A 23,041-nucleotide genomic window follows, 5' to 3' on the forward strand; every position below is an offset into this window, starting at 1 on the left:
GGAGTAATGGACATGTTGGCAGAAGAAAACGGTTCAACGTGATGAAGTGGTGGGTTTGGGAACAAGGGAATGAACTTTAAACTGGGTGGAGAAACCCTCATAGTTTAGAATAGGGTTTCTCCCAGATGTGCCAACATAGCTCTGCTAATAAATTGGAACTTTCAGGAATACTTTGCCTCGGACTCTGATTTAATTTTCCATCCTATTTGGAATCCTGACAACATGTATGCTAGGCAGCTCAATATGTTTCAGTTTTCTTGCAGTTCTGTCCTGTACAGTAGGCATTTCTCAACCTCAGCAATTTCAAGAAGGGTGGACTTCCAACTCCCAGAATTCCCTAGCCAGAGGAATTCTGGGTGTTGAAGTCCACACACCTTTAAAAGCAAGGGTGGATTCTACTTACCTTCCCCACCAGTTCGCATTGCAACGGAAGTGAACGTTTTGCTCGCTTGGCTCGCACACCCCTTCCTGGAAAATAATCAAAAAATAGCTGCTGCGCATGCCCAGAAGCAAAAATTAGGTTCTGCACATGAGCAGAAACTAAAACCAAGGTGGCGGTAAAACGCACTGACGGAACCGGCTCTGTGACGTCAAAACTGGTTTATTAATAGTTCTAAAGAACCGGTTAGAACCAGTAGGAACCCACCTCTGTTTAAAAGTTATGAAATTGGGAAACATTGATATAGAGAAAGACCGACAAGCAAAATACGAACTTCTCTGGGTAAAAGTTCTCCTTCATTCCTGTTTTATTGAGGAATCCCTAATACACAGGTGAAACTCTTAAGCACTTTGCATGCAAAGGCACAGCTATTACAACCTGCAGATAAGATTTATTCTCTTCCCCACCCCCCAGCTCTGGTATAAAACACAGGATTCCCAAAACATGGAAACTTGATTTAAATCTTTTAATTTCAGCAGTGGGCTGGTATTCTTTTTAAAACAAAAAACCAGCACAAACTCCCCAACATAAACTTCCAGGGAAAGAAATGCACAATTTCCTGAGAGATACACAAATACACTGAGGGGACAGTGCAAATATGGTCCACGGTGGCTTCTAGCTTCCCACTTGAACTGAGCTTTCCAGCAAGAACAGGAATCATTCTTCATTTGCTTGTCCAGAGTCAAAAAGTCTCCAAGCTAGTTGAAGAGTAGATCTTCCCTTAAAAGAGGTCTACATCGACAATCCCTTTAAAAAAAAATCAAATCCTGCCTTGGATGTGAACTTATCTTTTGGGTGTCCATTAACTGAGCTTCTGCCATGTCTATGGAGGCCGTTCCATTAGAGAATAAACCACCTTTTATAGAAGATCTGAGATTCGGAAGCCAAGGCCGAATATCAAGATTCATGAAGTCCATCGTCATCTCCGTGGAGATCCCAGCAGTTCCAGAAATCTAGTGAGAATGGCAAACATATATTGTATGGGCCGGTGGGCTCAACAATAGTAGGAAACCAACATTCAAAAAGAAATCAAAGAATTCAGACCTCAAATAAAATGTTAACTGGCCAACAAAGGAAACAAACCAGGTTCCTTAATTCTTCTCGGGCCGGTTGCGGTTGAGAACAGCTTTGGGAGCAAATTCCAGCTTGTTCTTCAGACTGATCACTTGGGTAAGGTCTTTCCCTGCACTCTCTTGGAGCTTACGGTCCTCGCGTCGTTCCGAAATGCTCTTCTCGTCCTCGGGGGTCTGCGGAGGGGGCTTGCCCCGGATGAACCACTCCAGGTTGTAGCCCACCACCCCGACCACAAAGGCTACGGGGAAGGTGACGTAAGGAGCATAGGTGCGGATACTCGCCCAGAAGATGGGCCACATGATGCCAGCAGGTTCTGTAGAAGTGAATGAAGGAAGAGACTGTTGAAGGACCAGCAACTCCGCCAAACCTATACAGGTAGTACTCGACTTATAACAATTCACTTAGTGACTGTTCAAAGTTACAACACTAGTTATGAGCTTTGCAGCATCCCCTTGACCATGTGATCAAAATTGATGCTCGGCAACTGGTTTGTATTTATGACCGTTGCTGTATCCCAAAGTCACATGACCCCATTTGGTGACCTTCTGAGAAGCAAAGTCCACGGGGAAGCCAGATTCACTTATCAACCGCAGTGATTCACTTAACAACTGGGGTTGAAAGAGAGGTCATTAAAAGGGAGCAAAACTCCCTTAACAAATGTCTCATATAACAGAAATTTTGGGGGTCAATTGTGGTCGTAAGTCGAGGACTATCTGTGGTTACATTCGAGACATGCTCAGAAAATGGGATTGCACAGGGAAACTTAATCAGCTACGATTAGTCTAGCCAGAAATCCCAACTTAAAAGCGTCTGCTTAAAAGCATCTGTGGGGTCTTTGGTGCTCTCTGAGCTTGGTGGTTTTGGAATTAGAAATATTAGAATTTTCTTGCAGATGTTCCATTGGTACTGGTGACGTTACCTAGTTTAGCAGTGAAATGTCTGCAAGAAATAAGGAATAGAGAATATAATAGAATATAATACAATAGAAAATAGGGAATAGAATAGGGAATAGAGAATAGAATAGAATAGGGAATAGAATATAGAATAGAATAGATAATAGAATAAAACAAGTAGAATAGAATAGAATAAGGAATCGAGAATAGAATAGAATAGAATAGAATAAGGAATCGAGAATAGAATAGAATAGAATAAGGAATAGAAAATAGAATAAAACAAATAGAATAGAATAAGGAATAGAGAATAGAACAGTGATGGTGAACCTATGGCATGGCCATATCTGCTGGCCCGCGAACTGTTGACCTAGCTCAGCTCCAACATGCATGTGTGTGCCAACCTGCTGATTTTTGGCTCACACAGGGGCTCTGGGAGAGCATTTTTGGCTTCCAGAGAGCCTTCGGGGAAATGGGGGAGAGCGATTTTACCCTCCCCTGGCTCCAGGAAAGCCTTCGTAGCCTGGGGGGAGCAAAACATGAGCCTACTGGGCCCACCTGAAGTTGGGAAACAGGCCATTTTTGGCCTCTCGAGGACCTCTGGTGGACAAGGGAAGCTGTTTTTGCCCTCCCAAAGCATTGAATTATGGGTGTGGGCACTCACGCGTGTGCGATAGCATGCACGCACGCTCTTTCAGCACCCGAAGGAAAAAAAGGTTTGCCATCACTAGAATAGAATAGAATAGGGAAGAGAGAATAGAATAGAATAGAATAGAATAAGGAATCGAGAATAGAATAGAATAGAATAAGGAATAGAAAATAGAATAAAACAAATAGAATAGAATAAGGAATAGAGAATAGAACAGTGATGGTGTACCTATGGCATGGCCATATCTGCTGGCCCGCGAACTGTTGACCTAGCTCAGCTCCAACATGCATGTGTGTGCCAACCTGCTGATTTTTGGCTCACACAGGGGCTCTGGGAGAGCATTTTTGGCTTCCAGAGAGCCTTCGGGGAAATGGGGGAGAGCGATTTTACCCTCCCCTGGCTCCAGGAAAGCCTTTGTAGCCTGGGGGGAGCAAAACATGAGCCTACTGGGCCCACCTGAAGTTGGGAAACAGGCCATTTTTGGCCTCTCGAGGACCTCTGGTGGACAAGGGAAGCTGTTTTTGCCCTCCCAAAGCATTGAATTATGGGTGTGGGCACTCACGCGTGTGCGATAGCATGCACGCACGCTCTTTCAGCACCCGAAGGAAAAAAAGGTTTGCCATCACTAGAATAGAATAGAATAGGGAAGAGAGAATAGAATAGAATAGAATAAGGAATCGAGAATAGAATAGAATAGAATAAGGAATAGAAAATAGAATAAAACAAATAGAATAGAATAAGGAATAGAGAATAGAACAGTGATGGTGTACCTATGGCATGGCCATATCTGCTGGCCCGCGAACTGTTGACCTAGCTCAGCTCCAACATGCATGTGTGTGCCAACCTGCTGATTTTTGGCTCACACAGGGGCTCTGGGAGAGCATTTTTGGCTTCCAGAGAGCCTTCGGGGAAATGGGGGAGAGCGATTTTACCCTCCCCTGGCTCCAGGAAAGCCTTTGTAGCCTGGGGGGAGCAAAACATGAGCCTACTGGGCCCACCTGAAGTTGGGAAACAGGCCATTTTTGGCCTCTCGAGGACCTCTGGTGGACAAGGGAAGCTGTTTTTGCCCTCCCAAAGCATTGAATTATGGGTGTGGGCACTCACGCGTGTGCGATAGCATGCACGCACGCTCTTTCAGCACCCGAAGGAAAAAAAGGTTTGCCATCACTAGAATAGAATAGAATAGGGAAGAGAGAATAGAATAGAGAAGAGAATATTCTTTTGGTACTTTTAATTCATTTTGAAATATTTAAGGGTAAAGGCAGGAAGAAAACTGGTGATCGCTAAGAGTAGTGTTCCCAGGGACTCTGTTATACCTCCTCTGCCCCGTTAAATTGGCATGAAGCTTGCATTTAAGGCACATCTGTAGTGGCACAATTTCAACAAACAATGGCTTATAACAGACTGGGGGCCTAGAATCCATTTTGCTAGAAGGGGGAGCATTTATCTGCAGTGATTGAATTCCCCCGGGTGATGACAAAACCACCACGGAGTATGTGATAGCACTTTAAAAGACTAACCCTAACTTTATTGGTCTTTAAAAAGCCACAAGGCTCTTGATTGGTTTTCCCTGGGTAGCTATTTGAAATGTCATTTTGTCCCCTGGGCTCTTTCTTTGCAAAGAGCCAGAAATCAAAACCACTTTATTGAACCAGAATTATCTCTTGCTTGCTTGGCTCCAAAGTCCTATTGCAAACCAACACACCCAAGAATCACTGTGGCCTCTCAGCCTGCTTCAGATTGGACCAGATTTGAAACCGAGGTTATGAAACAGTGGCGGGCTTCACTTTCCTTTGCTACCAGTTTGGATATGAGCATGCGCACTGATGACATTTGGTTGGGTGGGTGGAGCCTCATGCTGCCGCCACCAGTTCACTTGAACCGGGGCGAACCAGTGGCAACCCACCATTATAAATATCCGTACAACAGAGAGTCCTCAACTTACAACAGTTCATTTAATGACCAAAGCTGCAACAGAGTGAAAAAAAAGGACCATATTTTTGGAGTATAAGACGTACCTCAGTTTGGGGGGAGGAAAATAGGGGGGTGTCTGCCTATCAGGTATTTATCTGGCTAGCATCCTTAGTCTGGTCAGCTTCAGCACATTATTTTATCTCCTGGTTAGGGCTGGGGGGAAAAAACTTTTTTGAAGAGAATAGCAATGAAACAAGCCTGCAAAGACTTAGAGTTGGAAAAAACTTCGGAATAGCAATGAAAACAAGCCTGCAAGCTAGGAACATCATTAGTACTTTGTTAGAGCTGGAAAACAAAGCTTTGAAAAAGCTACATTCAGAGTAAAAGATGCACCCAAATTTTCAGCCTCTTTTGTGTAACTGTGAGAGGGATCAATTGTTTAAATATGAGCCAGCAGTGTGCAGCGGCTGCCAAAAAAGCCAACACAATTCTACATTAACAGAGGGATAGAATCAAGATCCCGTGAAGTGTTAATACCACTTTATAATGCCTTGGTGAGGCCACACTTGGAATATTGCATTCAGTTTTGGTCGCCACAATGCAAGAAGGATGTGGAGACTCTTGAAAGAGTGCAGAGAAGAACACAAAGGTGATTAGAGCAGTGTTTCCCAACCTTGGCAACTTGAAGATATCTGGATTTCAACTCCCAGAATTCCCCAGCCAGTGAATGCTGGCTGGAGAATTCTGGGAGTTGAAATCCAGATATCTTCAAGTTGCCAAGGTTGGGAAACACTGGATTAGAGGAATGGAAGCTAAAGCATATGAAGAACGGTTGAAGGAACTGGGTATGTCTAGTTTAATGAAAAGAAGGACCAGAGGAGACATGATAGCAGTGTTCCAATATCTCAGGTGTTGCCACAAAGAAGAAGGAGCCAAACTATTATCCAAAGCACCTGACGGTAGAACGAGAAGCAAAGGGGGGAATCTGAACAAGGAGAGAAGCAATTTAGAATTAAGGAGCAATTTTTTGACAGTTAGAACAATTATCAGTGGAACAACATGCCCCCAGAAGTTATGAATGCTCCAACACTGGAATTTTTAAAGATGAGATTGGACAACCATTCATCTGAAATGATATAGGGTTTCCTGCCCGAGTAGAAGGCTGGGCTGAAAGACTTCCAATCTCCCTTTCATCTCTCTACTCTACTCTTAACCAGCAAACCTGATCCTTTGTGAGAAACAGACCAATCCAATTCCAATCACTTCCGCAGTTGCATTACCCATCAACAGTCCTTGTTAGGATGGAGCTTTACTGATTTTTCTTTGCAGGGAATCAACTGAGCTGGAGGTTGATGTAACCAAATTTCTAAAGTGCTTTGGAGCTGTCTTGGCCTGTTTCCACCTAGTGGAGTCAATACTGAAAAGTGAAAGACCATATCTCTTATTGAGATGCATAAGAACAAGGGACATGGCTATCTTACAAATATTGACAAGACCTTGCTCCAAATTCTGAGGTGCTGCCATGTTGTATTCCCAGGAGAAAAAGACAGGGACAAAGTAGAAGTCTGAAAAATCCTACAGCAGGAAAGAAATGGAGCAAAAGTTCGCGGAGAGGGGCGGCATACAAATCTAAATAATAAATAAATAATAAATAAAAGTGGATTTTCTCTACTGCTCAAGAACAAGGCCATGAAAGTCTCATGGCCTCAAAGAACAAGAGCATCCCACGCGGAGAGAATTGACAAGGCTATACAATTTGGACACACAGAAAGAGACAGACAAACAGATATGGCAAACCAGATATTAGTTCTTCTGAGCTTCTCCAAATTTTACCTTCTACTGGAGATTAAACCCCAAAAAATGAAAGTCACATTCAAGGAAATACCTCAGGAGAGGCTGAAGCCAAGAACATGTTCTTGAACTTGAGACATTTTGGATGTCTAACCCCACTCTTGATAGAATAGTATAGAATAGAATTCTTTATTGGCCAAGTGTGATTGGACACACAAGGAATTTGTTTTTGATGCACATGCTATCAGTGCCCATAGGGAGAAAAAATACATTTATCAAGAATCATAAAACACAACACTTAGTGATAGTCATAGGTTACTAAATAGGCAACCAAATCATACTAGGAAAACAAATAAAACAAAATAAATTGTAGAGATACAACCAACAAGGTTTTTAGTTATAAGTGGGAGGAGATAAGAAATAGGATGGATGAGAAGAATAATAGTAATACAGTAAATAGTTTGAGAGTCTTGTGGGAAGATAATTGTTTAGCAGTGATGCCATTCAGGGGGAAAAACTGTCCTTGTGTTTAATTGTGCAGTGCCCTATAGCATCGTATTGAGAGTAGAAGTTGAAACAACTTATGAACAGGATGTGACAGGTCTGCGTACAACAAACACACATATTATATATGTATGTATATACGTAGAACAAGGACAGAAGCACCAGCCTGAAGATGATGAGTGGGACCTCATCGAAACGTCACCAGAAATTTCCAAATCCTACATGGGAAGAAACCCGAATATGCCAAGACCATCATACCTGTACCCGTGAAAATCTACAAAAACAAATATATATCCCTTAATTTTCAAATTCAGCAAAAACAACAACATGTGACATATATATATACACACACACACACACACACATACATACACATATACATAACATTATATTATATTATAGTAATATAATATTACTGCATTTTCCAGTGTATAAGATGCACCGGTGTATAAGACGCACCTAGATATTACAGGAGGAAAACAAGGAAAAAAGTATTCTGAACCAAATGGTGTAGTATTATATTGTTTAACAAAACACTAGTGTAGCAGAATACTATTTTATAACGATGTATACTTTTTAAAACCATGTACACTTTTTACAAACTTCAAACTTGACAGCCTGGAGGACTTCAAGCTTGTGGACTTCAACTCCCAGAATTCCTCCACCAGTTATGCTACCTTAGGAGTGGGAGTTGAAGTCCACAAGCCTTAATCTTGCCAGGTTTGAAGACCCTCGCACTTCTAACCCCTAACCCAGGGGTCTTCAAACTTCACAGTTTTAACACTAGTGGATTTCAAATCCTTGAATTCACTCCACCCACTTACCCCCTAGCTACCCACCCGGATTTCTTTCTTGGTTTGCTAAAACTTGGAAGTCCAGTTTGCGCTTCTGCGGAGGTAGGGGGGATGAGAAATCCACCCAAAGACCTCTCCCTCCCTCCTTTCCTCCCCCCCTCTCTCCCTCCTCTATTGCTCTCCAATGCAATCCGTTGAAACCCACCCACTTCTCTATAGCTGCCGTCGCGCGTGCCCACCTCACCTGCGACCTCCCAAAGGCACCCCCGAAGGCAGAAGATTGGGGTGGAGGCTGATGGAGCTGAGCCCCCTTGCGCCAATCAAGGCCGCCTCACAGGCTTTCTCCAGCGACTGGATACACCTAGTGCCGAGGGATGCCCATCCACTTCTCCTTAGCTGCCGCTGCGCGCCCCATATCACTTGCCCAGCAGCAGGCATTTCTCGTGATGTCCCTGCCGGCACTACCCCCAGTTTGGATGGAGTCAGCTAGTTGCCACAGGCATCCGAAATGGGGGTGGTGCCGGCAGATGAGAAGTGGATGGGCATCCCACGGCGCTCTGGAGCTGCTGGAGAAATAATAATAATAATAATTTATTAGATTTGTATGCTCCCCCTCTCTGAAGACTCGGGGCGGGACAGCCTTGTTCGGCGCGAGGGGGCTCGGCTCCATCAGCCCCCACTCCAATCTTCTGCCTTCGGGGGTGCCTTTGGGAGGTAGCAGGTGAGGGAGCCACACACGCCGGCAGCTGCAGAAAAGCGGGCCCGCTTCGCAAGGCCTTGATCATCCGGCGTGGGGGGGCTCGGTTCCATCAGCCGCCCCCCTCACTGTGCTGTTGGGTGGCCCGTTCGACTGGGCAAGCGGCTCTGGCAGGGGCTGGGCAGAGGCAAGCTGGAGAGTCACTGCTACAGCCGCTCACCTAGCCGAGTTGAGCCGGCCACCCAACAACACAGCGCTGGTGCGGACAATGGCTCTGCTCCTTTAGGGCCTGTTCACCGACCTCCTCAGCCTTGTGAATCGGCCTGGGGCATGAATATGACATTCTCATCCATAAATGACAGCTGCCGGAGCTGCCTCAGCAGTTGCCGCTGCCGGGGGGACTGGCTAACTCGGGTGGTGCACTCGCCTTTTCCCTGCCAGCTGGAGGTCCCGGGAAACCGCCTGGTGCTATGCCCGGCACCCTGCCCAACCCTGGGGCCGAGATGCCGGGCGGCCTCGGCAGCGTTCGATGCATAAGAATTTTAAAATTCTTATACAATTTTTAAAGCGCTTTTTTGCAGTAAAAAGGTGTGTCTTATACAGTGTTCCCTCGATTTTCGCGGGTTCGAACTTCGCGAATAGCCTATACCACGTTTTTTCAAAAAATATTAATTAAAAAATACTTCGCGGATTTTTTTCTATACCAGTTTTTCCTGCCCGATGACATCATACGTCATCGCCAAACTAATAATTTTTGCAAATAAATAACAAAAAAAATAATTATTGTTAATAAATAATTATGTTTATAGATATCAGGATCACTAAGTGTCTTATTCAATGGTGAGTACCAGTAATACAGTGATCCCTCGATTATCGCGAGGGTTACGTTCCAAGACCTCTCGCGATAATCGATTTTCCGCGGTATAGTGGTCCGGAAGTAAAAACACCATCTGCGCATGCGCGCCCTTTTTTCCATGGCCGCGCATGCGCAGATGGTGGAGGCGGGGAGCGACGAGAGTGCGGAAGCCGACAGATTGCTTTGAATGGCGGCTGCCCCCGCCCCCCCCAGCACCCGCCCGCCCGGCCGCCGTTCGCCGCTCGCCCGCCCGGCTGCTCGCTCGCTGCTCGCCCGTTCACCCGCCCGGCCGCTCGCTCGCCCGTTCACCCACCCGCCCGGCCGCCGTTTGCCGCTCGCCTGTTCACCCGCCCGCCTGGCCACCGTTTGCTGCTCGCCCGTTCACCCGCCCGGCCGGCCGCCGTTTGCCGCTCGCCCGTTCACCCGCCCGGCCGGCCGCCGTTTGCCGCTCGCCTGTTCACCCGGCCGCCGTTTGCCGCTCGCCTGTTCACCCGCTGTATATATAATAAGGAACCTCACATTTTTGCTTCTCAACATCTAATGAAATCTATATTCGACATAGAGTGGTGTGGGAGAATGTAGCTTTCCATTCTCTTTTGGAGAAATCTCAGTCCATCCTTCGGAGGATATGGAAATCCACCTTTTGAATCAAAGGAGGAAGGCACCCTGAGTCCAACAGCAGCAGGTTCGTTTTGCAAAGTTAACAAAAAAACCTGATGACTTAGCCAACTTAGGACAAAGTTAGGCAAACAAAGAAGAAATTCCTCTTGCAGAGCCCCCAGACCAGTTTCTTCGACCTTAGCAACTTTAAGACTTGTGGACTTCAACTCCCAGAATTCTCCAGCCGGCTTCTAAGAGTTGGAGTCCACATATCTTCAAGCTGCTAAGGTTGAGAAAGACTGCTCTAAACATTGGATCAATTTTATAAATATCCCCAGGCACAAGTGCCATCTCAGAAAGTTTAGCAGTGGTATTTTTAAAGACAGATAGAAATTGCTGGATTGGAGGAGCAAAACTGTTGAGGGAAGAGGAGCATCTCCGTGGAAACTCCTATCAGTGACTGGCAGAGAGTGACATTTCCTAGGGGACCTAGCCCACTAGGCAAGAGAGCAGTTAAGTTAGAGCAGGGGTCTCCAAGCTTGGCAACTTAAACACTTGTAGACTTCAATTCCCAGAATTCGTCAGCCAGCTTTGCTTTAAGACTTATGGACTTCAGCTCCCAGAATTCCTCAGCCAGCTTTGCTTTAACACTTGTGAATTTCAACTCAGAATTCCTCAGCTAACAAAGCTTTGCTGGCTGAGGAATTCTGGGAGTTGAAGTCCACATGTCTTACAAGTTGCCAGGGTTGGAGATGCCTGAGTTAGATGACAAAGCTTACATGTAAAGAAGACCAAAAGTTAAGCATGCAAAACCCACTGAAGTACAAAGTCTTAATTTATAATTAGCCAGGGTGGACTTCTCTCTCTTTTCCACCAAGGCAGAGGGATCTGGATAGATCCATTTCGAATCGGATAAAAAATGTAATTATGTTGCACATGATCCAGCATCAAGGGGGAAAAGTTACGGTTTTATTAGGATCTGGATCTGCCAACTATATCTCACCCTTTGCCTTGGTTTCCAAACTCGGCTTTGTTCCTCTCTGCAAAGACAAAGGTTGCATCCAATTCCATCTCGGGTAGGGGGCTTTCCTATCTCCCCCGGCCCCAAATTTCTCCTAGGCAGGTTGCTCAGCCCCTTGGCTCCCTCCAGGTTAGGGAAACTCTGTAGATAGGTAGGTAGGTAGGTCTCTCTCTCTCTCTCTCTGTGTATATATATAGAGAGGGAGATAGATAGAAGATAATAGAGAGAAGAATAGAATAGAATAGAATGGAATTCTTTATTGGCCAAGTGTGATTGGACACACAAGGAATTTGTCTTTGGTGCTGTCAGTGTACATAAAAGAAAAAGATACATTTGTCAAGAATCACTTAATGATTATCATAGGGGTCAAATAAACAATGAGGAAGCAATCTGTATTAATAAAAATCTTAAGGATACAAGTTATAGTCATGCAATCGTAAGTGGGAGGAAATGGGGGATAGGAATGATGAGAAAAAATTAGTAGTAATAGTAGTGCCGCCTTTGTAAATAAGATATAGGTAGGTAGGTAGGTAGGTAGGTAAGTAGGGAGGGAGGGAGGGAGAGAGAGAGACAGACAGACAAGACAAGACACACAAATACACACACACACACACGCAGTCGTGGCCACCCCAGCGGTTTAAAAGAGCCTGGCTTTTTTCCAAAGGGGGCGCCCGGAAGGAGCAAGCCAGCCCCTTTGGAAACGGCGCCCGCGATCTTCCCTCAGCTCGTCCTCCTCCAAGGTCGGCAGCCCTCCGCGGCCGAAAAAGCTCCAGCCAGGCGTGCCGGGAGCGACCTTGCGGTCGATCGCCGTTTCCCAAAGCCAACCGGGGGCCTTCCCAGCCCGTGCAGGTCCCCCCCACCAGCACCCTCACCGGCGGGCTGGGAAGGCTGGGCAAGGGAAGCACGCAAGGGGGCTTCCGACGGCCAGGACTCGCCTCCCCTCCGTCTCACCTCCGCTTCCTCCGCCTCCTCCTCCAGCGGGGCCGCCGCCAAGCAAGGCCAAGCCTCCTCCGGCGGGCTCCGCGTGCGCCCTGGCTCCGCTTCCTGCCGCCGCTTCATTGGGCGCCGTGGCTCTCCGCCCAGGGCTGCCCATTGGCAGCGGGAGGAGAGGCCGGGCCGAGGAGGGACCGAGCGGGAGAGGCTTCAGGCCCGGTCCTGAGGCCCGCCTTTGCGCGCTCCTTGAAGGGAAGGACAGAGAGAAAGAGAAGAGAAGATAATTTAATTTAAAATGTTATTGGCCAAGTGTGAGCACAAGGAATTTATCTTTGGTGCACAGTCTATCAGTGTACATAAAGGAAAAGATACGTTAGTTAAGATATAGAGGCCTTCAAACTTAGGACTTGTGGACTACAACTCCCAGAATTCTCCAGCCAGCATAGTCAGCTAAGGAATTCTGGGAGTTGAAGTCCACAAGTCTTAAAGTTTCCAAGTTTGGGGACCCCTGGTTAAGAATCATACTATACAACATTTAATGATAATCCAGGTACAAATAAGCCATCAAATCATATTAGGAAATGGTCAATATCAATCGTAAGAATATAAGCAACAAAGCGTACAGTCATAGGTAGGAGGCGATGGGTGATTAATAGTAGTACAGTCTTAGTAAATAGTATGACAGTGGTGAGGGAATTATTTGTTTAGCAGAGTGATGGCATTCGGGGGGAAATTATTCTTGTGTCTAGTTGTCTTGTTGTGCAGTGCTCTATAGTGCTGTTTTGAGGGTAGGAGTTGAAACAATTTATGTCCAGAATGTGAGGGGTCAGTAAATACTTTCACCGCTCTCTTTTTGACTCATGCAGTATATACATCCTCAGTGGAAAGCAGGTTGGCAGCAGTTGTTTTTTCTGCAGCTCTGATTCTCTTCTGAAGTCTGTGTCTGTCTTGTTGGGTTGCAGAACCAAACCAGACAGTTATTTATAGAGGTGCAGAAGACAGATTTGTTTATTGGTTTGCTTGTTTATTTATTAATAAAACTTGGGAATCTGGTTTCCCTCTTGACTTTGCTTGTCAGGAGGTTGCAAAAAGTGATCACATGACCCTAAGACATTTCAGTCATCATAAATAAGAATCGGAAACCAAGCATCTGAATTTTGATCATGTGATCATGAGGATGCTGAAATGATTGTAACAGTGAAAAATAGTCAGAGGTCTCTTTTTTTCCAGTCCTGTTGTAACTTTGAATGGTCACTAAATGAACTTCGTGGGGCTTCCTAGATTCGCCCACGTTTCTCCAGCACTCTGTGGCCTGCACTGGCTGCCGATCAGTTTCCGGTCACAATTCAAAGTGTTGGTAATGACCTTTAAAGCCCTACATGGCATTGGATCAGAATACCTCCGGAACCGCCTTCTACTGCACGAATCCCAGCGGCCGATAAGGTCCCACAGAGTTGGCCTTCTCCGGGTCCCGTCGACCAAACAATGTCGTTTGGCAGGCCCCAGGGGAAGAGTCTTCTCTGTGGCGGCCCCGGCCCTCTGGAATCAACTTCCCCCGGAAATTAGAACGGCCCCCACCCTCCTTGTCTTTCGCAAGTTACTTAAGACACACTTATATCGCCAGGCATGGGGGAACTAAGACATCTCCCCCAGGCTTCTTATATTTCATGTTTGATGTGTATTTGCTGTATGGTTTTTATATATTTTATTATTAGATTTGTTCCATTGTTATACTGTTTTTATTACTGTTGTGAGCCGCCCCGAGTCTTCGGAGAGGGGTGGCATACAAATCTAATAAATTGAATTGACTTGAATTGAACTTCCAAGATGAGGGCTGCCTGTATTAGTACAGCTTTATAAAATCTTAGTAAGGCCACATCTGGAATACAGCATCCTGTTTTGTTCACCAAATTACAATAGCATTTAGACTTGTTTACCGCTTGCTTCATAGGGCTTTTACAGCCCTCTCTAAGCGGTTTACAGAGTCAGCCTCTTGCCCCCAACAATCTGGGTCCTCATTTTACCCACCTCGCAAGAATGGAAGGCTGAGTCAGCCTTGAGTCGGGGGTGAGATTTGAACTGCTGAACTACAGCTAGCAGTTAGCTGAAGTAGCCTGCAGTGCTATACTCTAAGCACTGCATCACCCCGGCTCTTGAATTTGTTTTTAGTTAAGTTTCAGCCATCATTGACAAATATCCATTTGTCTCTTCCACCTATCACCCATAGAACATAGAATCATAGAATGACAGGCAGGGTTGGATTATTGAGATTTTGGAAAGGGTTGGCTTCCCTGAATTGATTTGTAGTTTTTTGATGATTCTAGCTGTAGTATTTGTATTGGAGAAAAGCAGGAACTCCAGACAGGGTTACTCATGCTTGAGGATTCCTCTGAACATAAACACTAAGTCTTCTCTCAGATGTCAATGAGGACTAGTAACTTCCTTTTAAAGATCCAACAAGCCAGGAATGGAGTCTGTTGAGATGTTGGCAAAAACTGGGCATGGCTAATCTAAGTGAAGAGAAGGACCAGGGCAAACATGATAGCAGTGTTCCAATATTTGTGGGGGCAATATGCTGGCTCTGTTAAAGAGTGCTATTGCTAACATGTAAGCCGCCCTGAGTCTAAGGAGAAAGGCGGCATAAAAATCGAATAAATAAATAAATTTGAGGGGCTGCCACAGAGAGGAAGGGGTCAAGGTATTTTCCTAGGTACTTGAACAAGGTACAAGGAACAATGGATGGAAACTGATCAAGGAGCGATTCAACCTGGAAACAAGGAGAAATTTTCTGACAGTGAGAACAATCAATCAGTGGAACAGAAGTTGCCTTCAGAAGTTGTGGGAGCTTCATTGCTGGAAGTTTCCAGAAAGAGATTGGGCTGCCATTTGTCAGAAATGATAGTCTCCTGCTTGAGAAGGGGTTTGGACGAGGTGACCTCCAGAATCCCTTCCAACCCTGCTATTCTGTTATCTTCTGTTAACGTCTCTTTTAAGTAGTGAGTTGGAGTAGAAGATCTCAAAGGTCCTTTCAACCCTGTCATCAGAGGTGAGTTCCTCCCAGTTTGGACCGGTTTGCCTGAACCTACTGGTGATGTCACGATGACATCACTGAACCGGATTGGTCAGTGCCAGTCCGTGGGTGCCACCATTTTCTTTTGAATTTTTTTCAATTTTCTTTTTCAATTTTTTTTTCTTCTGCACATGCACAGAAGCCAAGTTTCTGGCACTTGTGCATGCGGTCGCCATTTTGTTTTAGTCATTTTTTTATTTTGGGGGGGTTGTAGTGCACATACGCATACGTGCAAAGCATGTGCATGCCCATGAGGTATGGCCACGCAGCGTGGGTGGAAACAAACCAGCAGTGAGGTAAGTTGTAACCCACCCCTGCCTGTCATTCCATGATTCTATGTTCTATGGGTGATGAGTCAAGATGGCACAGCAGGTAGAGTGCAGTACTGCAAGCCACTAAAGCTGACTATGGATCTGTAGGTCAGCGGTTCAAATCTCATCACCGGCTCAAGGTTGACTCAGCCTTCCATCCTTCTGTTGTGGTTAGCTCTGGCTCAGCTCCTGCCCCAAGGAATGTGGAGGTGGAGGTGGGGGAGACATCCACATGCCGCAGGCCTGTTTTGCTCCCAGTAGAATCTGCCGACAAAGTCTCCTCTGACAGCCCAGGAGGAGATCAGTCATCTGTATCATCCTGGGTCTTGAAAGCTTAGAACTACGATGCTTTAAACATGATCTAAGTATTGTCCACAAGATCATATGTTGCAATGTCCTGCCTGTCAAAGACTATTTCAGCTTCAACCACAACAACACAAGAGCACACAACAGATTCAAGCTTAACATTAACCGCTCCAAACTTGACTGTAAAAAATATGACTTTAGTAATCGGGTTGTTGAAGCGTGGAACTCATTACTGGACTCCATCCCCTAACCCCCAACATTTTACCCTTAGACTATCCACGGTTGACCTCTCCAGATTCCTAAGAGGTCAGTAAGGGGCATACATAAGCGCACTAGAGTGCCTTCTGTCCCCTGTCCTATAGTCTCTCCTACATCTCGTATTTCTTCTCTACTATATCCTCTATAATCTTCATTGTGTATTATTGTGTATTGAAATAAATAAATAAATAAATAAATAATCCCTTTCTCTGCTATTACGCCTGGTTTCAGCCAGCCTGATTAAGCCTGATTTAACCAGTTTTCCTCACCAGTATTAACCATACCAGTTATTTCTGAAGGCAACGAAGACGGAGCGATTTGAAAAGAGGCAACACTTCTTTTTAATTTAATGTAATTTTACCGTGGTACAGTCTCTCCCGCTAATGATTATTTATTAATCTAATTTATGGGATAAGAGTGTTATTGGGGAATGCTCTGTCAGTTTGATTATTGTCATTTGTATTGTTTGCCATGGTCGTTTTATTTTTTAATGGTTGTGCTGTGGATGTTTTATTAGTTTGTACTGTTGGTTGCACCCTGGATGCATTAATTGGAGTTTGTGTCAGCTGCTGTGAGGCTGAATAAATTTCAGGCACACAGAATTCATAAATAAAGTTAGAGCTCCCACAATACAGGGACTGGGTTTTCACCACATGCAACATTACAGCAAACCTACAACAATTAACTTTAGCTCTGGGTTCATAGTACATGTTAAATATGATTTTTTTTTAAAAAAAATTGTAGTTGCTGTGTTTATGCCACAGATTAAAGTGGAACCAACTTGTAGTTTACAGAACTAGTTCAGTGCATTGTAAGATAATAATAATGTAATGGCCTGTTTTGAATATAATGTACTGCATTCAAAATGGTGCAATTCTACTTTTGAGGTTTTACTCTGTCTGGAATGGAATGGAATGGAATAGAATAGAGTAGAATAGAATAGAATATTATTGGCCAAGTGTGATTGGACACACAAGGAATTTGTCTTGGTGCATATGCTCTCAGCATACATGAAAGAAAAAGATACATTTGTCAAGAATCATGTGGTGCAACACTTAATGATTGTCATAGGGGTCAAATAAGCAATGAAGAAACAATCAATATTAATAAAAATCTTAGGATACAAGCAACAAGTTACAGTCATACAGTTCTAAGTGGGAGGAAAAGGATGATAGGAATGATGAGAAAAACTAATAGAATAGAAGTGCAGATTTAGTAAAAAGTCTGACAGTGTTGAGGGAATTACAGGTATTTGTTTAGTAGAGTGATGGCGTTTGGGAAAAAAACTGTTCTTGTGTCTAGTTGTCTTGGTGTGCAGTGCTCTGTAGCGACGTTTTGAGGGTAGGAGTTGAAACAGTTTATGTCCAGGATGTGAGGGGTCAGTAAATATTTTCCCCACCCTCTTTTTGACTCGTGCAGTATACAGGTCCTCAATGGAAGGCAGGTTGGCAGCAATTGCTTTTTCTGCAGTTCTGATTCTCCTCTGAAGTCTGTGTCGGTCCTGTTGGGTTGCAGCACCAAACCAGACAGTTATAGACAGTGTTCCCTCTAATTTTTTTGGGGGGTGGGCGGAAAAGTATAGTGTCTGAGCGGCAGTCCCTTTGGGACTGGGTGGCACAGAAATAATAAATAAATAAATAAACAAACAAACAAATAAAAACCCCACCCTGTTTTGCCTCAGAGAATTTCAAAATAAAATACTGTACTGTGTGTCTATAACAGTGAGCTCATAATAGGGCAACTCTATCAATATCAAAATGCCACTTAAATAGTTGAGCTAGTTTCAAATTAGATTTTGATTTTCTTTCTCTCTTCCTTACTCCCATTCTTTTTCTTTCTCTTTTCCTTCCTCTCTTTTTTCTGTTTCTCTCTCTTCCTCTCTTCCTCTCTTCCTCTCTCCTTCCCTCTCACTCTTTCCCTCTCGGCTTCTGGGCAGGTTTGGAAAACTCTGAGTTGATGATGATTTTTAAGTGAGCGATTGCTCACTGCTCAGCTTAGAGGGAACTATGGTTATAGAGGTCCAAATGACAGACTCAATGATTCCTCTGTAGAACTGTATCAGCTGCTCCTTGGGCAGTTTGAGCTTCCTGAACTAGCGCAGAAAGAATATTCTTTGTTGTGCTTTTTTGATGATGTTTTTGATGTTAGGTGATCATTTTAGGTCTTGAGATATGATAGAACCTAGAAATTTGAAGGTCTCTACTGTTGATACTGTGTTATCTTGTATTGTGAGAGGTGGAAGGGTGGAAGGGTTTCTCCTAAAGTCTACTACCATTTCTACGGTTTTGAATGTGTTCAGTTCTAGATTGTTCTGGTCACACCACAAAGATAGTTGTTCAACTTCCCATCTGTATGCAGATTCATCATTGTCTCGAATTAGTCCGATCACTGTTGTATTATCTGCAAACTTCAGTAGTTTAACAGATGGATCGTTTGAGATGCAGTCATTAGTGTATAGAGAAAAGAGAAATGGTGAGAGTACACTGCCTTGGGGGCACCTGTGCTAATTGTACATGTATCTGATGTGATTTTTCCTAGCTTCACCTGCTGCTTCATGTTTGTGATCCACTTACAAGTGTGTTCAGGTACCGCTAGCTGATTTAGTTTGGTTAAGAGAATGTCCGGTATGATGGTATTCAATGCTGAACTGAAGTCTACACAGAGGACCCTAGCATAGGTCATTGGAGATTCAAGATGTTGAAGGATGTAGTGTAGAGCCATATTAACAGGGGATATTAATAGGGGATTCTTGGTTTTGTTGAAACCAATCATGTCCCCAAACTCTGACTGAATTCTACAATCATTTCACATGCTGGTTTTTATGTATGTGATGATGAGGAGAAGTGTAATTTTGCCATATTCTAACACCCTTGATCTTTAATTAGTTGTATCTTGTCCTTCATCATGGAATTTTATTTTCTTGAAAATATTCAGATCAGAGTTAGAAGGAACCTTGAAGGTCATCTAGTCCAACCCCCAGCACAAACAGAAGATCCTGTACCATTTCTGTCCAGTCTCTTCTTGAAAGCTTCCAGTGATGAAGCTCCCACAACTCCTGAAGGCAACTTCTGTTCCATCGGTTAATTGCCCTCACTGTCAGGAAATTTCTCCTTATTTCCAGGTTGAATCTCTCCTTGACCAGCTTCCATCCATTATTCCTTGTCTGGCCTTCTGGTGCCTTGGAAAATACCCTGACCCCCTCCACTCTGTGGCAGCAAATACTCTCAAATACTGGAAGACTGCTATCATGTCTCCCCCTGGTCCTTCTCTTCAGTAGACAAGCCATGCCCAATTCTTGCAACTGTTCATTGTATGTTGTGTGAAGGCAACCGTCAAAGATTGCAAGTATTATAGTATAATACTTGACGTACAATTTGCCACTTGGGGCCAGAATTTCAACTACTAAGCAAGGCAGTTGTTAAATGAGCCATTCTCAATTGTATGACCTTTTGGCCATATTTGTTAAGCCAATCACTACTCAAATGATTCTGACTTCCCCGTTATCTTCTGCTTGATGGAAACTTCCTGGGAAGATCTCAAGGGCCAATCACATGATCCCAGAACACAGAACTGTCATAAATACAGGTGCTCCTCAATTTACAACAGTTCATTTAGTGACTGTCTGAACGTACAATGGCGCTAGAAAAAGTGGGACGTGAACCACTTTTCACACTTATGACAATTCCAGCATCTCACATGATCAAAATTCAGATGCTTGGCAACCGACTCATATTTACGACAGCAGTATTGTCCTGAAGTCATGAGACTTTGTGACCTGACAAGCAAAGATTCAGTTAACAACCGTGTTACTGTCCTACTAAATTAAAAACTGGAGTGATTCACTTAATAACTACCATGTTTCTCAGAAAATAAGACCGAGTCTTATTTTCTTTTAGACTTGAAAATAAGCACTTGGACTTATTTTCGAGGCAGAATTCCTTTTTTTGAGGTGCAGCAGGTGAGACTCGGTAAAGTGTATGTGCCGTGAACGTAGCGGCACCTCCATTCCGAACTTTCAGCGTTCAGAATGGAGGTTTTTTGGTGAATATAAGGTCATTCATGCCCTTATCACCTCACGCTTGGACTACTGCAATGCACTCTACATGGGGCTACCCCTGAAGAGTGTTTGCAGACTACACCTGATCCAGAATGCAGCGGTGCGAACCTCTGTGGGTGCACATTATACCAATTTTCTGTGGACTGCATTGGCTTCCAATTGGTCTCCAAGCGCAATTCAAGGTGCTGGTCATTACCTTTAAAGCCCTACATGACTTAGGGAAGGACTATCTTCACGACTGCCTTCTACCATATAGCCCCCAGCGACTGATAAGGGCCCACAGGGTTGGTCTTCTCTGGATCCTGTCAGCTAAACAGTGTCGGCTGGCGAGCCTGTGGAGGAGGGTCTTCACTGCGGCGGCTCTGTCTTTTTGGAACCAGTTACCTCCTGACCTTCCGAAAAGCCATAAAGAACTGGATTTTCTGGCAGGCCAGGGTCATTGATCAGAGAGAATTCCATTGGGATCTGACCAGGAAAGATATGCATGGTTTTTAGTTGCTTTAATTGTAAATTTGGGTTTAAAATTGTTTTGTACTGTTTCTTTGTTTGTTTTTAGGGTATTTTATTGTATTTGGTTGTAAGCCACCCAAAGTCCCCCAGGAGTGGGGCGGCATATAAATCCAAATAATAAATAAATAAATGAACAAATAAAATGGGGAGGAGGAGGGATTTTCCTGCCTGTCATCTATTCCTCAAGCTCAGCACAGGCTGAGGGAAGGAGGGCAGGCAGGAAAATCCACCCTCCCTATTTTCCTTCCATTTTCCAAAAAACCTCCTGCAAGGCCCCCCAAAAGAGGGGGAAGGCAAAGCAGAGCTGCCAGCTTTGGGGGAGCAACCCGACGAGCAAAAGCACTGTCCCCAGAAAGAGAAGGACAAAAGTGGTATTGGCACTGCCCCAAGGGGGCAGCAGGCCGTAGCTGCAGCAGGACAGTTCCCCACCTCCCAGTGCCCACAGCGCCACTCATGCTGGCTATGACCACCCTCCCGGCTTTTTATGGGTGAAGACTCACCACCACCACCCAAAAAAATTAGGGGAGGTCTTATTATTGAGGTGGATCATGTTTTCAGTGCGGTCAGGTGGTAGGGAAAGGAAGTAGAATGCTTGGCTAGAGGTATAACAAGCAGGTAGAGGGAGATTGTGATCCCGCTGTAAAGAGCGCTGGTGAGACCACATTTGGAATAATATTGTGTTCAGTTCTGGAGACCTCACCTACAAAAAGATATTGACAAAATTGAACGGGTCCAAAGACGGGCTACAAGAATGGTGGAAGGTCTTAAGCATAAAACATATCAGGAAAGACTTCATGAACTCAATCTGTATAGTCTGGAGCAGAGGTCCCCAACCTTTTTTGCACCAGGGACCGGCTTTAAGCTAGACCAGTTTTCCATGGCCCGGTGGGGGGGGGGGGGCTTTGGTCATATGGGGGTGGGGTTATGGAGGGGTGGAGCCAGGGCCGCCATCAGGAATTTTGGGGCCCCATACAGCCTAAATGTCTGGGGCCCCCCCTCCCCGCCATTTTAAAACTACTTTATTTTGCGACATACCAATTATGTATGAAATTTACCTTCTTTGGGGAGGGGTGAAAGGGGAGAGTAAGTGAGGAAGGAGTGAAAGAAGGGAATGAGGGAGGAAAGAAGAGAGGAAGGAAAAGGAAAGCAAGAAATGGAGGGAGGAAAGGAAGGAAAGAAAGAAAGAAAGAAAGAAAGAAAGGGGGAAGGGACAGGAACAGAGGAAGGAAGCAAGGAAACTTATGAAAGGGGAGAGTAAGAGAGGAAAGACTGAAGGAAGGGAGGGAGGGAAGAAGGTAGGAAGGAGAAAGAAAAGAAGAAATAGAGGAAGGGAAGGTAAAAGAGAGAAAGAAAAAGAGCAAGAAAGAAAGCAAGCAAGAAAGAAAGAAAGAGAATGAAAGAGAAATAAAAATAGAGAGGGGGAATGAAAGAAATGGAAGGAGGGAAGGAAGGAAAGAAAGAGAAAGAAAGAAAGCAAGAGAGAGAAAAAAGAATGAAAGAGCAAGAGAGCAAGAGAGCAAAAGAAAGAGAGAAAGAAAGAAAGAAAGGCAACTTCAAAGAAAGGCTCACTGAGCATCTCTCACTCTCTTTCTATCCCTCTTTCTTTCTCTCTCTTCCTTCCTATCTCTCCTCTTCCTTTATCTCCTCTCTCTCTCTCCCTCTCTTTCTCTCCCCCCTCTCTCCCCCCTCTTTCCCTCTCTCCCTCTCTTGCTATCTCTCCCCCCTCTCCCTCTCTCTTTCTCTCTCTCCCTCTCTCTCTTTCTCCCCCCTCTCTCCCTCTCTCTTTCTCCCTCTCCCTCTCTTTCTCTCTCTCCCCGCTCTCTCCATCTCTCTTTCTCCCTCTCTTTCTCTCTCTCCCCCCCTCTCTCCCTCTCTCTTTTTCTCTCTCTCTCTCCCCCCCTCTCTCCCTCTCTCTTTCTCTCTCTCCCTCTCTTGCTATCTCTTTCTCTCTCTTTCTCCCCCCTCTCTCCCTCTCTCTTTCTCCCTCTCCCTCCATTCACCCATCCCAGGGGTCTTTTTCGGACTTCCCAATCCAAGTCACGCAGCCTTGCGGAGCTCCTGGTGGTCTCTCATCCCCGAATCAGCCAGGTAAACACGGCCCCCTCTTCCCTGGCCCGAAACCAGCGAAGATTGGGGGAATTTCTGCGCAACCCCGGCCACTTTCGGGGTTAAATTCCTCTCCCCGCCCTCTCCGCACCTCCGAAGGGAGCAGGGCAGCGTTGCTGGGCTGGCCAATTCTGGGCACGGGGCGAATTCCTCCCGGGGGTGTGGAGGTGTGGATGTGTGCGTGCGCCCGGAAGGCGTCCGAACTTTGCCCGGCAGAGCTCTGCAAACACGAGGCAGGGAGGGAGGGAGGCCGTTGCCCAG

At 45.1% G+C, this 23,041-nt stretch overlaps 1 protein-coding gene across 5 annotated transcripts; it reads right to left on the reverse strand.

The window, feature by feature from the left end:
- Positions 1 to 722: 722 nt before the first annotated feature.
- Positions 723 to 12,296, reverse strand: SMIM12 (small integral membrane protein 12). Of its 5 annotated transcripts, none has more exons than XM_070764379.1 (3): positions 12,181 to 12,287; positions 1,484 to 1,826; positions 723 to 1,392 (listed from the first exon to the last, which is right to left on the reverse strand). In XM_070764379.1, the coding sequence occupies exon 2, from the start codon at positions 1,810 to 1,812 to the stop codon at positions 1,531 to 1,533; it is 282 nt and encodes a 93-aa protein (XP_070620480.1). In that variant the 5' UTR covers positions 1,813 to 1,826; positions 12,181 to 12,287; the 3' UTR covers positions 723 to 1,392; positions 1,484 to 1,530. The 5 variants fall into 5 exon arrangements, with proteins under 5 accessions (XP_070620480.1, XP_070620481.1, XP_070620478.1 ...); XM_070764380.1 differs by having other exon boundaries at positions 12,102 to 12,187; XM_070764377.1 differs by lacking the exon at positions 12,181 to 12,287 and adding an exon at positions 11,212 to 11,526.
- Positions 12,297 to 23,041: the final 10,745 nt, after the last annotated feature.

This window comes from Erythrolamprus reginae, chromosome 11 (assembly GCF_031021105.1).
Source record: "Erythrolamprus reginae isolate rEryReg1 chromosome 11, rEryReg1.hap1, whole genome shotgun sequence".
Classification (NCBI taxonomy): domain Eukaryota; kingdom Metazoa; phylum Chordata; class Lepidosauria; order Squamata; family Dipsadidae; genus Erythrolamprus; species Erythrolamprus reginae.

What these genes read in the sequence shown, in the direction of transcription:
- SMIM12 (XM_070764376.1), bottom strand. Translation starts at nt 12,288, where the DNA reads ATGAAGCGGCGGCAGGAAGCGGAGCCAGGGCGCACGCGGAGCCCGCCG. An exon ending in CCAGCCTTCCCAGCCCGCCG is followed by an intron (nt 1,827 to 12,101) that starts GTGAGGGTGCTG and finishes TCACTTCTACAG; the next exon opens with AACCTGCTGGCATCATGTGG.